General features: G+C 43.2%; 1 protein-coding gene across 1 annotated transcript; it reads right to left on the bottom strand.

Moving 5' to 3' along the window:
- Window positions 1–11247: 11247 nt before the first annotated feature.
- LOC104939342 (zinc finger protein 703) lies at window positions 11248–16185 on the bottom strand. The gene is made up of 2 exons (XM_010755870.3): window positions 15472–16185; window positions 11248–14473 (listed from the first exon to the last, which is right to left on the bottom strand). Exons 1-2 carry the CDS (start codon window positions 15703–15705, stop codon window positions 12929–12931), a joined length of 1779 nt encoding a protein of 592 aa, XP_010754172.2. The 5' UTR covers window positions 15706–16185; the 3' UTR covers window positions 11248–12928.
- Window positions 16186–19674: the final 3489 nt, after the last annotated feature.

The raw sequence follows: 19674 nt of genomic DNA, 5'->3' as shown, positions 1-19674 counted from the left end.
CTACTGTAGGTAATACACAATGTATCTCATACAACCCAGCTTCAAAATACCTAAACTATCAAGTATAATCAAGATTTACTACTAGCTTTTTCCCAGAAGCTTTCAACTGGACCTCAATGTCCAGAAAAAGCTAATTTAGTGGCCCTTGAGGTAAGATTATTCCAAGGTCAGGAATGAACTTTCACCCTCACAATAATAGTTTAGTCGCCTGCAGCCCTCCGACTTCTTTCCTGCTTCATTTCCACATTCCACTGATTGCATGTCATGCCTTAGCAAACACATCCAAATCCATCAAATATGCGAAGACACAAAAAATTTAAAAACTAATTCACCATCTCATTCTCCTTCCCATCCGCTGACATGACGTCAACCAGATCTGCAGCTGCTTGTCTAATGATTAAAGCCAGGCAGGCTTGTGAGACACTGAAACACTGTTTCATCATTCACAGCTACTAAATCACGGAGTCTAGGCACAAGACATCTGTTGAAAGCTGATTCCTTATCGGCCTTCCAGCGTGATTTGGGGAACATCTGGAGTTTCTGACGACTTTTGGCACGGTTCAGGCTGGAAAAATCACAGCGAAGGCTAATTTTGTTGGATATTTGTGAAACCTGCACACCAGGTGATCAGTGACAGAATAAAATTTATTTTAAATAAATGTGGTACGCGTGAGAGAGAAACCAGAAAAACAACATGTCTTAGGCTGCTCAGAAACTGACATATATTTAAAATTACAGGAAACACTTGCCATTTTTAACCTAACTTTATATAGTTTACTAAACCCCAGTATGATATATGATATATATGATATATGGTGACAGTTTCACCACATAAATTCTTATATTTGAATATTTAAATCCTTGATTCCTTGATTTCTAGCTGTAGCTAGATGAACTAATTAAGCTTACCTGAAAGACTGAAGCTAAAACTACATTTTCCAGGCAAAAGTCAGCATGTTAACTAGTTATGATTTATGAAAAAGACATGGGAATAAAGAAACATTATAATATTTTAAGTATGTCTGATTGACTGCTTAACGTTAGCTTACATGCTTGGAACAAGCAAGACAGAGGTTAGATTTATGCTTTAATATTTGTATTTTTTTTTTAACATCAGTTTCCATTTCAATGTTTTAAGAGAAAAAGGGTTTGGATGAGGACAAAGGAATGTGTTTGGCAAGTGTACAGATGTCTCGGGTAATGAATTTGACTGGAGTTAGCCATCTTACAGCAGGACAGAGCTGCTAACGTTAGCATAAAGTGGGAAACACTACACAGTGGCATAACCTGTATCCACAAAAAACTATATTAATAGATATAGAGAAATAAGACATTTAGCCTGTTAACCAGACATGCTAACTAGCTTGCTACCTAAGCTGGGACGTGGCGTGTGGTTACTACTGATAGTAAGCTAACAGTGCTAACTGCTAATTGCTAAGTGCTAGCTATAATTTTGAGTTTTTTGTGCTACCTAAGCCAGGAAGTGGCTCTTGGTTACTAACTAAGCAGATAAAAAGTAGTAGTTAATCTATTATTTACACTTTTAATATTTGATTTTTTGATTTAGGAAATGTAAGCTAGTTAGCCAGACATGCTAACTAGCTTGCTACCAAGCTAGGAAATGAAGTGTGGTTACTACTGTGGGTAAACCAGTTAGCCAGAGAAGCTAACAAGCTCACCAAGCTAGAAACCAACATGTGGTTACTACTGTAGGTAGTAAGCTAGTTAGCCAGACATGCTAACAAGCTCACCAAGGTAGGAAATGAAGCGTATTTACTACTGTGGGTAGTGAACCTTTTAGCCAGAGAAGCTAACAAGCTCAACAAGCTAGAAAATGAAGTGTGGTTAATACTGTAGGTAGTAAGCTAGTTAGCCAGACATGCTAACTAGCTTACAACCTAAACTAGAAAGTGACATGTGGTTACTACTATAGGCAGTGAGCTAGTTAGTCAGACATGCTAACTAGCGCACTACCTAAGCTAGGAAGTGACGCGTGGTTACTATTTTAGTAGTTAGCTCTACATGCTAATTAGCTTGCTCCCAGGCTAGGAAATGAAGCGTGGTTACTACTGTGGGTATTAAGCTAGTTAGCCAGACATGCTAGCAACCTAAGCTAGGAAGTTATGAGTGGTTAATACTGTAGCTAGTAAGCTAGTTAGCCAGTCATGCTAACTAGCTTACTACCTTAGCTAGGAAATGAAGCGTGGTTACTAATGTAGGTAGTAAACCAACTAGCCAGGCATGATAACTAGCTTACTAAGCTAGGAAATGAGCTTAGGTAGTTAGCCAGAGAAGCTAACAAGCTACACCCTGAGCTAGTTAGCCAGGCATGCTAACAATGACAGCTTATGTTATAGCATATAAACACACTAGTTTTAACGTATTATTTACACTTTTGGGGGCTAGTCTTGGTCTCTTAATTAATTATTACTAATTATCACTTGAATGACACACAGTAATCAGTTCAGGCTACAACACAATCATAGCACCTTACTCAGCTTTCCCTTGTAACTTTTTTTTTCTTTTTAGCTTTCGACACTTTTTACTGATTCAACACACACACACACACACACACACACACACACACACACACACACACACACACACATCCTGTCTGTTCTACGTTAGTGGCAGAGATCAGGTCCGCTGGTTAGACTAAACAACAGCGTTTGAGTGGATTTGCTGTCCCTCATTAATCATCCTGACAGCCTGAAAAACAACATTTCCTCCTTAATGACTGTATTTGAGTAATCATGTCTGCTTATTTCCATACGAGCATCTCTTTTCTCTCTCTTTTCTCTCTCTCTCTCCGCTCTGCTTTGTACTTTTTTCTTTTTCTTTGTGTGTGTGTGTGTGTATTTTGGATTTCTCTCTCTCGTCTTTGACCTCCCAAGTCTGTGGCGTGGCGTGGCGTCTGCTCTGGGGTCACGCTGGCCAATTACGGCGGTTACATTCATGAAGAGGGTGAAAGAAACCGCGAGGAATGAGAGAATGTGACCGTGAGGATCCAGATGCGGAAGGCAGGGGATGATGGTGGTGGAGGTGGTGGAGGTGGAGGTGGTGGTGTCACCCCGCTCTCTCCCCCCGCCCTCATGCATGTGGCTAACCCACCAGCACCCGCTGGCCTCCGGGCCTCTCCGATGGTCGCTGCCAAAGCACGTTTTTCCTTTAAGCACCGGGTCTGTGATGCATGAGAGCTGACAACCGAGCTTAGGAGCCCTCAGAGCGCCGCCAGATCAAAACCAGCTGGGGCCATGCACATTAGCAAAGAAACCATAATTGCGTTTGCCCTCTTGTACACCACTAAACTCCCTCCGTCGACGGTTTGGACGAGGTGGGATCTGTTTTTTTATTTCTTTTTTTTAAATATAAAAATACCTGCAGCTCAAGTGCAGACTTAATTTATTGTTGGATGAGGGTAATTTAACATAGAAGCACCGTGAATAAAGTGTGCAGCGCTGATTTTTGTGAAAGTTTTCGTGTGTTTCGCTCTCTCCCCGTGGTCTGTGGGTGGATGTAAGTTATGGGTTTATGGCGGTTTAGAAACATCAGTATTGCATGGCTTGACATCTGTGTCCTCTTTATTTTTGGACCACTTGAAAAGCCCACATAGTCGGATGATGGATGAAGTGATAAAGTTGGAGAGAAGACAAAATGAAAAAGTCTATTTCTGGGAAGCGCGCAAGTCTGCTATCTGTAACCCGCAGACAATCCGGGAGGAGGAAGAAGAAGAAGAAGAAGCATCGAGGCAGATGTTCGCGATTTGTGAGCGGCTTAATGATTTTAGCGACGATCTCGCCGCCTCTTCTTCTCTCGCGCTGATTTCAGGTTAAAACGTCGTCGTGTCATCATTCATCATCCAGGCTGTCAAAGCTGCACCCTGAGCTAGTTAGCCAGACAGGCTAACAATTTCAGTTTAGTTAAAGCAGATAAACACACTTTAATTTATTATTTACACTTTTTAATCCTGTGTTTTTGAGTGAGGAAACATAAGCTACAAAGCCAGACATTCTAACTAGTTCGCTACCTAAGCTACAAAGTGACGTGTCGTTACTATTGTAGCTAGTAAGCTAGTTAGCCAGACATGCTAACTAGCTCGCTAGACATGCTAACTAGCTCGCTAGACATGCTAACTAGCTCACTACCTAAGCTACAAAGTGACGTGTCGTTACTACTGTAGCTAGTAAGCTAGTTAGCCAAACATGCTAACTAGCTTGCTACCTAAGCTACAAAGTGACGTGTGGTTACTACTGTAGGTAGTGAGCTAGTTAGCCAGACATGCTAACTAGCTTGCTACCTAAGCTAGGAAGTGATACGTGGTTACTACTGCAGCTAGTAAGCTAGTTAGCCAGACATGCTAACTAGCTTACTACCTGAACAAGAAAGTGACATGTGATTAATACTAAAGGCAGTGAGCTAGTTAGCCAGACATGCTAACTAGCTTGCTACCTAAGCTAGGAAGTGATACATGGTTACCATTGTAGCTAGTAAGCTAGTTAGCCAGACATAACAACCTAAGCCAGGAAGTTATGAGTGGTTAATACTGTAGCTAGTAAGCTAGTTAGCCAGACATGTTAACTAGCTCGCTACCTAAGCTACAAAGTGACGTGTGGTTACTATTGTAGCTAGTAAGCTAGTTAGCAGACATGCTATGCTATGCTATCTAAGCTAGGAAGTGGTACATGGTTACCATTGTAGCTAGTTAGCCAGACATGCTAACTAGCTCACTACCTGAGCTAGAAACACGTGGTTACTAAGCTAGTTAGCCAGACATAACAACCTAAGCTAGGAAGTTTTGAGTGGTTAATGCTGTAGGCAGTGAGCTAGTTAGCCAGACATGCTAACTAGCTTACTACCTAAGCTACAAAGTGACATGTGGTTAATACTATAGGCAGTGAGCTAGTTAGCCAGACATGCTAACTAGCTTGCTACCTAAGCTAGGAAGTGATACATGGTTACCATTGTAGCTAGTAAGCTAGTTAGCCAGACATGCTAACTAGCTCGCTACCTAAGCTACAAAGCGACGTGTGGTTACTATTTTAATAAGCTAGTTAGCCAGACATGCTAACTAGCTCAGTACCAAAGCTAGGAAGTGATACATGGTTGCTAAGCTAGTTAGCCAGACATAACAACCTAAGCTAGGAAGTTATGAGTGGTTAATGCTGTAGACAGTGAGCTAGTTAGCTAGGTTTCTACTGTAGGTTGTCAACTCGTTAGCCAGACCTGCTAACGAGTTCACTACCTAAGCTACAAAGTGACATGTGGTTACTACTGTAGGTAGTGAGCTAGTTAGCCAGACATGCTAACTAGCTCACTACCTAAACAAGAAAGTGGCGTGTGGTTACTACTACAGGCAGTGAGCTAGTTAGCCAGACACGCATGTTGTTTCTTTTCTCGCACTGATTTCAGGCTAACAGAGGTTAAAACCTTGTCGTGTGATGAAGGAGCAGCTCCGCAGTCTGTCATCATTAATCACCCGGGCTGTCAAGCGGCACCCTGGACTCACTCAGACCAACCAGGGAGGCGAGCCCTCATCTCCAAGAACAATACCCAGAGAAAACATGTCCTCCACTCTAAAAAAAAAAAAAAAGGAGCTGTGGCAACCAAAGATATTAGGAAAGTTGTTCTGTGAAGTGAAGGATGAATCCTCTGGTTGACTTTAAGGGGGTGGAACGTGGGTGGGAATGGTGAGTAAGTCGTCTTTGAGGAGGACATTTTGTCCCTCAGTTTTGTTCATCGGGTGCGTTGGGGCCTCTATGAAGTGTGAAGCTAATATAACGGATGGAAAACAGCATGACTTCAGCTGAACTGTTTCATAAGAAGGAGGGAAAAGACCAGAATTGCATCACAATAATCAAACAACATCTCAAAATAACAACATCACTGAATTTGTGCAATTAATGGCTCAATTTAAACCTAAACAATGTAGAAATGTGCGTCCAAAACAAGCGGCAACCTCCGTGGAAGTGTTCCTCAAGCAACCACTGGCTCCAAAAGTGAGTCTCCAAATGTCCCCATGTTAAAGTAGCATTAAATAAACCTATGGAGATGGAGAGTTAAAGTCTGGATGTTTCCTTGCTGCATCCGTTGGTCTTTTATTTTAAAATGAGACTTCGGAAACACTCCGTTAAAAGTCAGTCAACATTTCACCAAATGTGTTTTTAGTTTACTACGATATCTGTAGTTTACCACTCAAAATATGTAGTAATATTTAAACCAGCAGGTCATAATAAACAAAAGCATACTGAAATTACGCAGTTCCCTCAAACGTCCACTTGAGGCTGGCTCCAGAAGTGAGTCAGTCTCCATAAGTCCCCATGTCCAAATGTCCAACTTCACAGCAGAAATAAACATGTTTACAGCCTGGTACAAAAAACAGTTTTGGTCTCTGTAGCTAATTTCCCCGTTCATGACAACTGTACTGAGGGTGAATTTATATACAACTCACCTGTTCAGATTATATTAAGGCTTAAAGTTATGCAGGATTAAGAGCGTGGACGCTTTGATTGACAGGTGGTGGTATTCATTAAACTATGGATTATTTCACATGGAAATAATAAAATTAAATTAAATGTTAAAAACATTCCCTAAATATCACTTTAATTTATTAAACTTTATCAGGACAAACCACGTGAATAAACTCCCTCTTCATTAAACTGGTTTCAGTGATCACCAATAGGTGGCATCCCAGTCCAACACTACTCACCCTCCCCCCTGCTGCACTTTTGTCACAGTAAACAACATCTGACTGGAAATACTTGAAAAGCAAAAGTGCAGTGAAATCCATCCAGGAAATGTGGAAAACCATCTCTCCCGCACAGATTTTTATTCTCAAAGACTTGTGAGCACGAGCAGCCAACTAATTTTACTTAGACTTAATAAAGTTAAAGTGTGTCTCTCTTTTCTGGGACATATCTGGCAACGTGAAACCTCCTTCCTCGAGAGGGATCTCGTGCCCTCCCGCCGAACTCAGACGGGGGCCCATAACATCATCTCAGAGCTCTGAAACAGGAGCGCTTGCTCTTGTTACAGCGAGGACAGGCTGTTTTTGACCCCGGTGGGTCCCCTTGTCAGAGCTGTGAGTGACCAGCATGGGTCATCTATACTTCGCCGAGGGGTGTCACAGTGTCATGTTGCTAGGAAATGGCATATTATCGCCGCCGATCACGCGGCAGTCCGTGGTAACTCGAGCGACTTGTCAGGGCTTCCTCTTGAACACACATGTGGGAAGCGGCTGTGATGCTTATCAGCATTGTACAGTGTGTATAGAGTACAATCTGATCTGCCCATCCATTTTTTTGAGCTTTTAGAAAAACAGGACGCTTTAACGGAGACAGAAATAATCTCACTGGCTTTCTGGCGGGAGGTGATTAGCTTAGCTTAGCATAAAGACTGTAAACAGGGGGAAACTGCTAGCCTGGCTCTGTTGAAAACAACAACAAGATCTCTCTAACACACTATATCATGTTTGTTTATTATGAGGTGTTTTTGGTTGGTATGTTTCTTGGCTGGGAGCTATAACTTCGGAAATCTTTGTTGCCTGGAAACTGGCTAGCTGTTTCCCCCTGTTTCCAGCATTTGTGCTAAGCTAAGCTAAGCTAAGCTGGAGTGTGGTCAGTCTATTTTTAAAATATGCTTATTGGCTTTTTGGTGGTGAGTTAGATGGGGGAAAAAAAACACCACTTTTTTTATGTGTCTGTTATATTAAAAGGCTAAGGGCGGGAGGCGATTAGCTTAGCTTAGCACAAACACTGGAAACAGAGGGAAACTGCTAGCCTGGCTCCATCCAACGTCAACAAGATCTGCCGACCACTACCCCAACATGTTATATAATGTTTGTTTAATATGTAGTTGGTGAGGTGAGGTGTTACGGGCTGGTATATTTCTTGGCTGGGAGCTACAACTGGTTAGCGGTTTCCCCCGGTTTCCAGCATTTTTGCTAAGCTAAGCTAAGAGAGTGTGTACTCAGTCTATTTTTAAAATATGCTTACTGGCTTTCTGGCGGTGAGTTAGATGAGGGGGGGAAAAATATCACTTTTGTAACTGTGTGTTAAATTTGAAGGCTGCAGGCGGGAGGTGATTAGCTTAGCTTAGCACAAAGACTGGAAACTATGGGAAACAGCTAGCCTGGCTCCGTCCAATGGCAACAAGCCATGTTATACCATGTTTGTTTAAAATGTAGCTGGTGAGGTGAAGTGTTATGGGCCGGTATATTTCTTGGCTGGCAGTTACGACTTCTGAAATTGTTGCCTTGAAACTAGCTAGCAGTTTCCCCCTGTTTGCAGTCTTTGTGCTAAGCTAAGCTAAGCTAAGCTAGGCTAAGCTAAGCTAGAGTATGGACAGTCTATTTTCAAAATATGCATTTTGGTTTTCTGGTGGTGAGTTAGATGAGAAAATGTGTGTTGAATTTAAAGGCTACAGGCGGGAGGTTATTAGCTTAGCTTAGCACAAAGACTGGAAATGGGGGGAAACAGCTAGCCTGGCTCCGTCCAACGGCAAAAAGCCATGTTATACCATGTTTGTTTAAAATGTAGCTGGTGAGGTGAAGTGTTATGGGCCGGTATATTTCTTGGCTGGGAGCTACGACTTCCTAAATCTTGTTGCCTTGAAACTAGCTAGCAGTTTCCACCTGTTTCCAGTCTTTGTGCTAAGCTAAGCTAAGCTAAGCTAAGCTAGAGTGTGAGTCTATTTTCAAAATATGCATATTGGTTTTCTGGTGGTGAGTTAGATGAGAAAATGTGTGTTGAATTTAATGGCTACAGGCAGGAGGCAATTAGCTTAGCTTAGCACAAAGACTGGAAATGGGGGGAAACAGCTAGCCTGGCTCCGTCCAACGGCAACAAGCCATGTTATACCATGTTTGTTTAATATGTAGCTGGTGAGGTGAAGTGTTATGGGCCAGTATATTTCTTGGCTGGCAGCTACGACTTCCGAAATTGTTGCCTTGAAACTAGCTAGCAGTTTCCACCTGTTTCCAGTCTTTGTGCTAAGCTAAGCTAAGCTAAGCTAGAGTATGAACGGTATATTTTCAAAATATGCATATTGGTTTTCTGGTGGTGAGTTAGATGAGAAAATGTGTGTTTAATTTAAAGGCTACAGGCGGGAGGTTATTAGCTTAGCTTAGCACAAAGACTGGAAATGGGGGGAAACAGCTAGCCTGGCTCCATCCAACGGCAACAAGCCATGTTATACCATGTTTGTTTAATATGTAGCTGGTGAGGTGAAGTGTTATGGGCCAGTATATTTCTTGGCTGGCAGCTACGACTTCCGAAATTGTTGCCTTGAAACTAGCTAGCAGTTTCCCCCTGTTTCCAGTCTTTGTGCTAAGCTAAGCTAAGCTAAGCTAGGCTAAGCTAGAGTATGGACGGTCTATTTTCAAAATATGCATATTGGTTTTCTGGTGGTGAGTTAGATGAGAAAATGTGTGTTGAATTTAAAGGCTACAGGCGGGAGGTTATTAGGCTAAGCTAGAGTATGGACGGTCTATTTTCAAAATATGCATATTGGTTTTCTGGTGGTGAGTTAGATGAGAAAATGTGTGTTGAATTTAAAGGCTACAGGCGGGAGGTTATTAGCTTAGCTTAGCACAAAGACTGGAAATGGGGGGAAACAGCTAGCCTGGCTCCGTCCAAGGGCAACAAGATCTCTCAACCATATTATATCATGTTTGTTTAATATGTAGCCGGTGGGGTGAGGTGTTACTTTTCTTGGCTGGGTGCTACAACCTCCTAAATCTTGTCAAGGCTTCATCTACATACAGGAAGCGGCTCGGACGCTTATTATCGTTGAGCTGTTAAAAAACAGGATGCTGTTGCTTTAAGGTGACACTGCGTTTTACTGCAGGACGGAGGAATGTGAGCTGTTTCCCTGTGGTCTGCTCGTAAGCTGCTGTCGACACCGTGAAAAATTAGAGGAAGTAAAGCACACCTCAAAGTCATCAATCATGTGATTCTTTCGCAGTAAAAATAGCCACTGGTACAAATCCACTCAGCATCAAAAAGCCAGGCTGACACAAGTTTACATCTTTCTTTCAATACTTCACTTCTTTTTCCCACCCCGAGGGGCCGAGATATACTCCATCAGAACGAGTTTGTACGTCGTTGAAAAGTGTTTATAGATGGCCACACTTGAAGGTGGAGTGAAAACAGGCCTTCGTAGACGCGATGCGGTTTAAATAGTTTGTCCTGGAAGACGTTTGAAGTGGTTTGTTCATGCGGAAAGCAACAGAAAGAGAGCTGACAGAGAAGTTAACACCCTAAACAGTGATCCATACATCCATTTTTAATAACCAGGGTGGCGGAGTGGCTCGGGCTTGAGTCGATCCCAGCTGACACTGGGTAAAAGGTGGGATACACCCTGAATAAGTCCAAATAGCCCATGCAAACTTTATACAGAAAGGCCCCAAGCCTTTGGGATTCAAACTAGGAACCCCCCTCCCCATGCTTGTGAGGCAATGCATCACGTGTCACCGCTATATTTAGGTGATAGTTCTTGTAATTTCCCATAAGAGTGTACGTACCATGTCCATATGAGGACATTCAAGTAGATGGGTGCAGGAGCGGAGACCACTTTGTAGGCAAACATTCAGGATTTCAATTTAATGTGTGTAGCTACAGGTAGAGCCAGATGAGTCGCCACGTTTTGGATCATCTCATACTACCTACAGGTAATTTAGAGTCACCAATTAACCTGCATGTCTTTGAACTGTGGGAGGAACTAACAGGAGAACATGCAAACTGCACACCAAAGACCCCAACTGAACCAAGAAGAACCAGAAACCTTCTCCATGCTTGTGAGGCACACATGTTGCCCCTATATTTAGGTGATATTTTTTCGGGTTGAGAGTTTATACACCGTGTTTTAAAACCCTAAAGGTATATCAGAAAACATTTAGGCGATCCATTCATCCATTTTCAATAAGCAGGGTCACTCAACGGTGCTGTAAGATGCACGTCTTTGGAGAAAACCCATCAAAGTCAACACCAAAAGGTCCCAAAGTCAGGGGATTGGAACCAGGAACCTTTACCATGTTAGTTGCCCCTATATGTAGGTGATATTTTCTGACATGGGCGTGTACATACCATGTTTTTTTATTGTTGTTGTAAGTGCATCAGATTGTGTCCTCTCCACTGATTTCAATGAGAAAAGGTCAAATAAAGTGCAAGAGATTAACCTCCACGAATCTGTGTTAATCATTCAACCCAAAGAAAGACCGACCGGAACCAGAGAAATGAAGACAACAGGATAAACATCTTCAGTGTGATTTATTTTAACAAAATATGACCTCCACTTTTAACTGGACACCACCACAGGGTAATCCAATTTTTACAAAAAATATCACATCTCATTTCTTTTCTTTTTCTTTTCTTTATTATTATTATTATTGATTTGCTGTGGAAATTAAAAAAAGAAGAAAAAAAAAATCAAAAAAGCTGACGAGTTCAAAGAGAAAGAGAGAGATGTGATCTTCAACATTCATCGTTCTCCAACATCTGTCATCTGGCTTCCCACATGTCTGCTCAGAGAGGATTGTAAAATGAGAATAGATTTATATGGAAAAACATGAAAGCCAGATTCCCCGGGTTTAAAAAATAAATACAACTTTCTCAGTAGGAATAAACAGAACATAAGGATCCAAAAACAAATCATCACAAACTGATGGGGCTGAATAAACAGTTAAGCGTGTACGCTGTGTCAAGCTTACATGCATCTCTTGCAAGGGGCCCGATTTTTACCTCTATCAGTCCACAGCGGCAGCTTATTGCCATCCCTGCCGCACCACTACAGATATTTCCTGCACTTAAATCATCGTCATTCGCAGAGAGAGAACCCTGAACATCCCAAGTGCTATCACACAGCGTCCAAAACCGTCAATGTTTGCCGAGCCCATGGGGCGGCAACAAGTCACCAAAGGGGGGGCAGTCATGTCTGCTGTTGCAAGAAAAAAAAAAAAAAAAAGTATCCAATGGGGACAATGTGCAGACATGCAAGATGCCACATGTGTCCTCTGATCTTTAGCGGAGTGGAGCCTGATTAGAAAATCTCAAATATAATGTGGAAAGAAAAAAAAGTGTGAAGATGCACTCAAGTCAAAATCCAGGACTTGCACTTCCGTCGTAGTTCCCACGTGAACCCAGTTTAAAGTTAGAGGGGAGCAGCAACTTGCCGCAATTAAGTACAAACTTAAAGTTATGGATCGATATTTTGGGGGTGGGAAAAATAAGCTCACTGGCTTTCTGGCGGGAGGTGATTAGCTTAGCTTAGCATAAAGACTGTAAACAGGGGGAAACTGCTAGCCTGGCTCTGTTGAAAACAAACAACAAGATCTCTCGACCACACTATATCATGTTTGTTGAATATGTAGCTGGTTTTGGGTTGGTATGTTTCTTGGCTGGCGAAATCTTTGTTGCCTGGAAACTGGCTAGCTGTTTCCCCCTGTTTCCAGCATTTGTGCTAAGCTAAGCTAAGCTAAGCTAAGCTAAGCTAAGCAGAGCTGGAGTGTGGTCAGTCTGTTTTTAAAATATGCTTATTGGCTTTCTGGTGGTGAGTTAGGTGAGAAAAAACCCCCACCACTTTTTAATGTTTCTGTTATATTAAAAGGCTAAGGGCGGGAGGCGATTAGCTTAGCTTAGCACAAACACTGGAAACAGAGGGAAACTGCTAGCCTGGTTCTGTCTAGGAGCAACAAGATCTGCAGACCAGTACCTCAACACATTGTTTAATATATAGCTGGTGAGGTGAGGTATATTTCTTGGCTAGGACTTCCAACTTGCTAAATCTTGTTGCCTGAAAACTGGCTAGCAGTTTCCATTGGTTTCCAGTGTTTGTGCTAAGCTAAGCTAAGCGTCTTAACCCCGGGCCAGAAAGCGACTGAGCCTACTTCCCAAAATGTCGACCCATTCCTTTAAACATAGGAGTAGATGGTGTATCACTGGTAGCCCAGAGCGGATGCAGATCCGAGTCTTTGACTGTAGAGGGCGTAATGAGGGTAGTACGGGCCTGTGGTGGGCAGAGAGTGCAGGGACAGGGAGGACGGTCCAGGGGGAAGGTGGACTTTACTGTAGGGGTGATAGCGAGCTAAACCCAGGCTGGGGGGAGCCCTGAGGGAGAGGGAGCTGGGCATGGAGCCTGGACTGCTCTGGTGTGGGAGGTGAAGGTGGCAGGAGGCTGGTCCAGAGGAGGAAAGCTTACTGTCCATCCCCACGGGGAGCGCCGTGTGCGTGCGGAGGTGAGCCAGGAGCTCCTCTGACGTGGTGAAACGTTTGTCGCAGGGCCCGCCGGCGGACACCCAGTTACAGGCGTGGGGCAGGGGGTCGTTGGGGAGCATGAAGCCGTACGTGTAGAGGGGATGTGAGAGGGAGGAGGTCACGCTGGACGATAGGGAGCTTTGGTGGAGGGAGTGGAGCGGGTGGGATGGATACACCAAGGGGAAATTTGATTTGAGGGTGGAAGAGGGGTCGTGGATGCAGGAGTTGCAGTTGCTTCCGCCCAGATGGGACACACTCGGATAGCTAAGACAGTAGGGGTCCCTGCATAAGCCTTGCATGAAGGAGGGAGGGGAGGCACCCGTGAGAGGGCTGGAGCTCGGGTGCTTTCCGGGAACTCCCATACCTCCGACGCCGAGGCTCGATTTTGTCGGATCCAGCCCGGGGACGAACTGAGACGGGTAGCCGGCGTAAGCCCCAACTACAGATCCGTGGTAGCCCATGTTAGAGGAGGGCAGAGGGAAGAGTGGCTGGCTCGTCTTGTAAGGAGAAATGGGCGTAATGCGTCCGGGTCCGAGGCTCGGCTGGGCGGACTCTGAAGCTTTACCTCCGTCGTCGGAGCTGCCGTTGCTGCAGTTTGTGCTGGCGCGGACGTGGCTGGAGTTTGCGTCGTGAGGACTGTCCGAGTTGATCTTGTCAGCGTCCTTTTTGGGGTGACTGTTATTGCTGGTGGTGCTGGTAGGACTTCCCTGCTCGTGTGCAGAGTCTCCATTCGGGAGAGTCTGGGAGTGTGACGTGGACTGTCCACCTGAAGACTGGCTCTGTTTGTGAGGCGGCTGCTGCTGAGTGTGTCCTGGTGGGGTGCTGCTGCTCGCCCTGGAGCTGGGTGAAGCGGCGTGGGGCGGATAGGCGGACTGCTGGCCAGTAGTTGAACTCCCGTTAGAGGTGACATTATTGCTGGGTACCCTGAACCCGACTTTATCACTGCTGCTGCTGCTGCTGTTGGAGCTGGTCACTCCATCTCTGCGACAGTCTCCGCTGCCTTTGTTGTACGGCTTGAAGCTACACTTGTCCTCCAGGGAGGGGCGGTGCTCCCCGAGCTTCAAGCTGGAGGCGGATGACCGACTGCTGGGCTCCTTGTCCCCCTGACTGCTGCAAGAGGAGCCCAGCTTGGAGGAGGAGGAGGAGGAGGAGGACGGAGGATCTGGTTTACCGATCTGAGAGCAGGTCTGTGCCAGCAGGGCCAGCGGACTCTTCTTGGCATCCAGCTACAAACAAAATATAGATTCTGATTAGCTCTGTGATTTTTATTCTGCCCAGAGACATTTTAGCTTTAATGCAACAAAAAAATATGCCTCTGTGGTCATCTGTAGGCCTGTAAACCACTCATATTTACCTAATCTAAACTGTATAAATTAACATAATTAGCAATTATTACCTAGATTAATCACTTTGTTTGCAAAATAACAGAAAATATGAACCCCAGCTGCTTTTTTTAACAACTGATTAATCATTTCAGCCATTTTCTATGCAAAAAAAAAAAAAATACAAAATACTCTCCAGTTTCAGCTTCTTAAATAAGAAAATTCACATTTTTCTTTGTCTCACATTGTTGTGACAAAGTATTTAAGGTGTTTTGAGGCTTTTTAGTTGAACAAAAGAAGAAGTTTAAGCTTTAATGCAACAAAAATATGCCTCTGTGGTCATCTGTAGGCCTGTAAACCACTCACACTCACCTGATCTGCAACTGAATTTTAATTTAATTAGCAGTTATTAACCAGATTAATCACAATAAGTGAAAATATGAATCCACAGCATCCAAATGGAGGCACTAAAACTGCTTTTTTTTAAACAAGTGATTCACAATTTCAGCAATTTTTTGAGCAAAAAACTTGTTTTTCTTTGTCTTGCACTGTTATGACATCATATTTGAGATGTTCTGGACTTTTTAGTCGAACAAAATGAGACATTTAAAGACATTACGTTGCTCTGAGTGCTGTTTTGTTTTGAGACATTTCAGGTATAAATGATTAATTGTGAAAATCAGCTGCAGCCCTGCATCTTTAGTCCAGATAAAGTTGCTCATTCACTGAATGTTGGACTTAAACATGATTTATCATAACTTCAGTGCGTAAAGATGATAAAAAAATGATGCAATCTGTCTGACCCATATATTTTTTTAATCTAAATGACATTTTACATGTCCAGCACCCTGCAGGCTGAGGTAAACCCTCTGTATGCGACATTAAAATCATGTTTCACATACCTCTATGCTCACTGGTGCGGACGTCAAAGGCTGTAAATATTCCGGGTGTAGCAAGTGTCCTGTGTGCGCAGTCAACATCTTGATGACTCGGATAGGAAGCCGCTTTGCTTGGCGAAGTGGATCCAAAGGGGTCAACAAAGAGACCACAGCACCGGGACGGGTACTGGTTTGTCGGCTGGTCTCACTGAGCTCGATCCGCTTACTTAGTCGATCCGCAACGGGGAGATATTTCATTGGAGAGAGGGCGCTGCGCCTTTTTTTTGTTGTTGTTTGTTTGTTTTTTTGGAGAGGTGGATGCGCGTTACTTTAAGTCCAGGTGGTGTTTAGTTTAATCCATGCACACAGCAGTTATGTCCCCATTAAACAAATAAAAATAATAAAAAACAGCTGGACGTCCTTAAATGTCCCAGAGGACGGAGTCAGTCCGTTTGAAGCATCTTCATCTCCGACATACTCCAAACACCTCCATAAAAAGTCCACAGAGTGTGTGTGTGAGAGTGTGTGTGTGTGTGCGTAAAAGCACCACAGTGTTTACACTTTATAGATCCAAAGTGTGTGTGTGTGTGTGTGTGAGAGAGGAGGAAGCGTCCTCACTTTGCTGCTGCTGCTGCTGCGTGTGCGTGTCTCCGCTCCGGACTTCAGCAGCTCACTGATCACATCAGGCAGACTTCAAAGTGTCCGCTGGGTGGCCGCATCAGTAATGAGGAGGGCGGAGGAGGAGGTGGAGGAGGAGGAGCCCGGAGGAGGAGCAACGGCAGCCTCCGAGTGACAAACCCTGAACTGCTTTGACATAACAGCAGAGGAAATTTAAAATGTTGATGCATTTTACGGAGCAACACTGCAGAATAAAAATCACACGTTTAAAACAACATAAACTCAGCTGACCTGTGATCAGGTGAATGTCTGTCATTCGTACTAGTGGTGTGCCATACTGCATATTTTGGTATCGATCCAATACTAAGTAAATACAGGCCAGTATCGATGAAACCGATTCTTTTCAATAAATAAGGTGGATGCGTCATTGAATAATGATGATGATGTTTCCTTTTTTATTTTTACATAGTTAAAGCCCAGGACAGAATTAGGACAAACAGGGTTCCCACACCTTTTTCATGAACAATTTCAAGCACTTTTCAAGCACCTTCAAGCATTCAAGGGAAGCGCAGCGGTGCCACTGTATGGCATAATAATATGGGTCTAATTAGCATTATTTCATATGGTGGTAGATTGACTGTTTTGATTTTTAACTAATTGTGAATTGGCTTGTATTCTCAGCTTGTGAGTGGTGTATTTCTCAGCAGAACACCAAGCGAGTATGATAACTGAGTTCTGCATGTAAAGGCATCGGATCAAGCGCGTAGCCGCTTAGGAAACATTTTAGTTTTCTCTTGGTTTATTGAGATAGACATCACACAAATTTCAAGCATTTTCAAGCACTTCACAAAAAATTCAAGCATTTTCACAACCTTGAAAACACTGAATTGAAATTCAAGCATTTTCAAGGAATTAAAGCACCCGTGGGAACCTTGGACAAAGTTTATAAATAAATAAAAAAAATGCTTTATTATCAATTCTTTCAGAAAAATCTTAAATAAAAACCAGTGAACAAATTAAAACAAACAAGTACTGTTGAGAAACTACTCTCTTTGTTTTTGTAGCTCCATTGTTTTCTTCTGGATGTTTTTTTAAATGTTTCCACTATACCTGACTAGCTTTTTTACAAATCCCACATTTTGCTGCTGTCTTGTTTTCGGCTTGAAATCACAGCGCTCCTCTTCCTCTCTGCCATTCTTCTGTTGAAAACATGTACGTACTGCGTGTGCTTGTTTGTTTGCTCTGCGCTGACACAGGAGCGACGAGTCCGGCGACCTGGCTGTTTCTTCTTTGCCGCAGCATTGCAAACAAGAGCGGAACTTAAAGTAAAGAATCCAACACCAGGCTAGTATCGATCCGATACCGACTTGGTATCGATACTATCGATATTTGGATCGATCCGCTGTAACGCTTTACACGGCACTAAGTCACACACCACCAACTATTTCACTGATTTTGGTGAAACTGGATCATGTTTTATGGAGAAAATGTTTTTCTGGTTTTCCCTCTTATGTCCTCCCAGCTGCCAGGGATTGGAGCCAGTGTTGTGCTAGAACAGGAGCTAAGCAAGACGACAGTGTAATAGAGCTTACTGGGCTTTCGTCCATTCTCCACACGACTTCAAACCCCACCAGGAGCGTTTTTGCCCACCAGACTTTGTTAACTTGCTCCGATTTGGTCTTTTTTTCTTTATTTGTTTATGTGCTTCTAAATATGTAAATATACTACGTAGTTAAATCACTAACTACTGTAACTACAGTAAACTGCTACCAACTGTAGCTGCTGTTAGCTCAGTTTGTTAGCTGGGCCGCCCGGACTGTGAGCTCAAAGCACCGGGAGTGTTAATGTTTGCACCACAGGTGTTTTGGACCACAGGTAAAGAGGTGAGTAGAGCCAGTGTCATGCCAGAACAGGAGCTGGAGCTTCTATGGACATAATGGCAGAGAAAGAAGCTAAGAAGAGAAAATGAGAGTGAGTGAGAGTAAATGTGGGACTGTCTTTTAGTGGTTGGTGAGAGCTTGGTGAAATAGCTGGGCTAGTCAGTAATATTAGCTGTGGGTTATTTTCCTGAAAAGCTCATGCATCAACAGCAGGGTCAAAAATGTAAACAATTTAATGAAAACATTAAAAATGCTCTAACATACTGTGTTTTGGGAGCGTCGTTGTGTCACGAATAATGTGACATTCTTTCACTTGTGTTTGCGTGTAATGATTTTAAACGTGGAGAGAACAGGAAGACTCGCTGAGCTTTAGGCCACAGCTGATGTGGATCCAAACAAATAAACAAATTATAAATGATTGTGAATCTGTTTTCTGTTATTTGATGAGCTCAGGTCGCTTCGGGGCATCTTCACACAGAAACAGACACGCTTGTTTATCTTCACTTACTAAACCCTCCCAAAAAACTTTATCATTTAAATTTAATTTTTACAAGAATTCCAACAAATAAAGTATTTATATCTGTGGGAGAAACAGTCAACTTAGATGTTTTTTGTGTATTTATAAACCGGAAAATGACACGGGTTAAACTTCTGGACAGATTATCTGCTTGATGAGGAGATGCACAAACAAAACTGTCGGGTTGTTTGGCTCGAAAAGTGTTGTCAACCATGACTAAGAGAAGAGATTTTATCTCACGGCGCAACATCAAACGTTCTGACATATGACTGTGCAGCATTTAAACTTAACGGTTTGTCTAAATGAAACCACACAATCATGAACATGTGGAAAACTCTGCTCGAAATGTCAGCTGGAATCGTATAATTTTCAGCTCGTGGAAAACGTAGATCTGAAGCACGAAGCAAGAAGAGTCCGCTGACGACTTCACAGAGAGAGAGAGAGAGAGGGATACCAATGAGTGTGCTGGTATGCGGTGCATAAACCCCCTTATTAAAACTAAAAATGCACTTTTGTGAGTGTAATGATGCAGAGAACAAAGTCAGCGAGCAGTGGAAATAAGTCATATGGTCACATGAGTCATCCTTCACTCTGTTGTCAACAAGCAGATGAGCAGACGCAGGACAAAACACCAAACGGGGTTTACTAGTCCAGATGCCGGTTTCTAAAGGGGTCACGGTGGATCTGTTATTGCTTTAGGGTGCAGAGGGAAGCGAGGCGTGAGCCGCAACGTGCCTCAAAATTTGTTGGCTTTCTCTGAGTCATGACATATTTTTAGATTCAGAGTGACTCGTACTTCAGGAGGATTTTCGGTATCTCAAATATCCACGAATATACGTCCATGAATCTGGCCCAACTGCTAATAGGTAATTCAGCATATTTTTAAAGCAACACTGCAATATTTCTCTCCTAAACTAACAGACTTTAACTCCTGGTGAACAGTGTCTCTGTCATTCGTACGTCTGTTCTCACACTATGTAACTTTGGGCTCCGGGTCGGGAGAAGTACGTAACGCTTTACGGCACTAAGTCACACAGCACCAACTATTTCACTGATTCTGGTGAAACTGGATCATATTTTATGGAGGAAATGTTTTCTGGTTTTCCCTCTGATGTCCTCCGGCTGCTCCGCCTCAACTCTCTGTGATTTACAGAGTTTATGATGGACAGTGAAGTAAACTGCTGACAGCTGTAGCTGCTGTTAGCTCAGTTT

This window comes from Larimichthys crocea, chromosome IX (assembly GCF_000972845.2).
Source record: "Larimichthys crocea isolate SSNF chromosome IX, L_crocea_2.0, whole genome shotgun sequence".
In the NCBI taxonomy this organism is placed as follows: Eukaryota; Metazoa; Chordata; class Actinopteri; family Sciaenidae; genus Larimichthys; species Larimichthys crocea.
The sequence above is the reverse complement of the archived record's forward strand: the minus strand, read 5'-3'. Positions and strand labels throughout refer to the sequence as shown.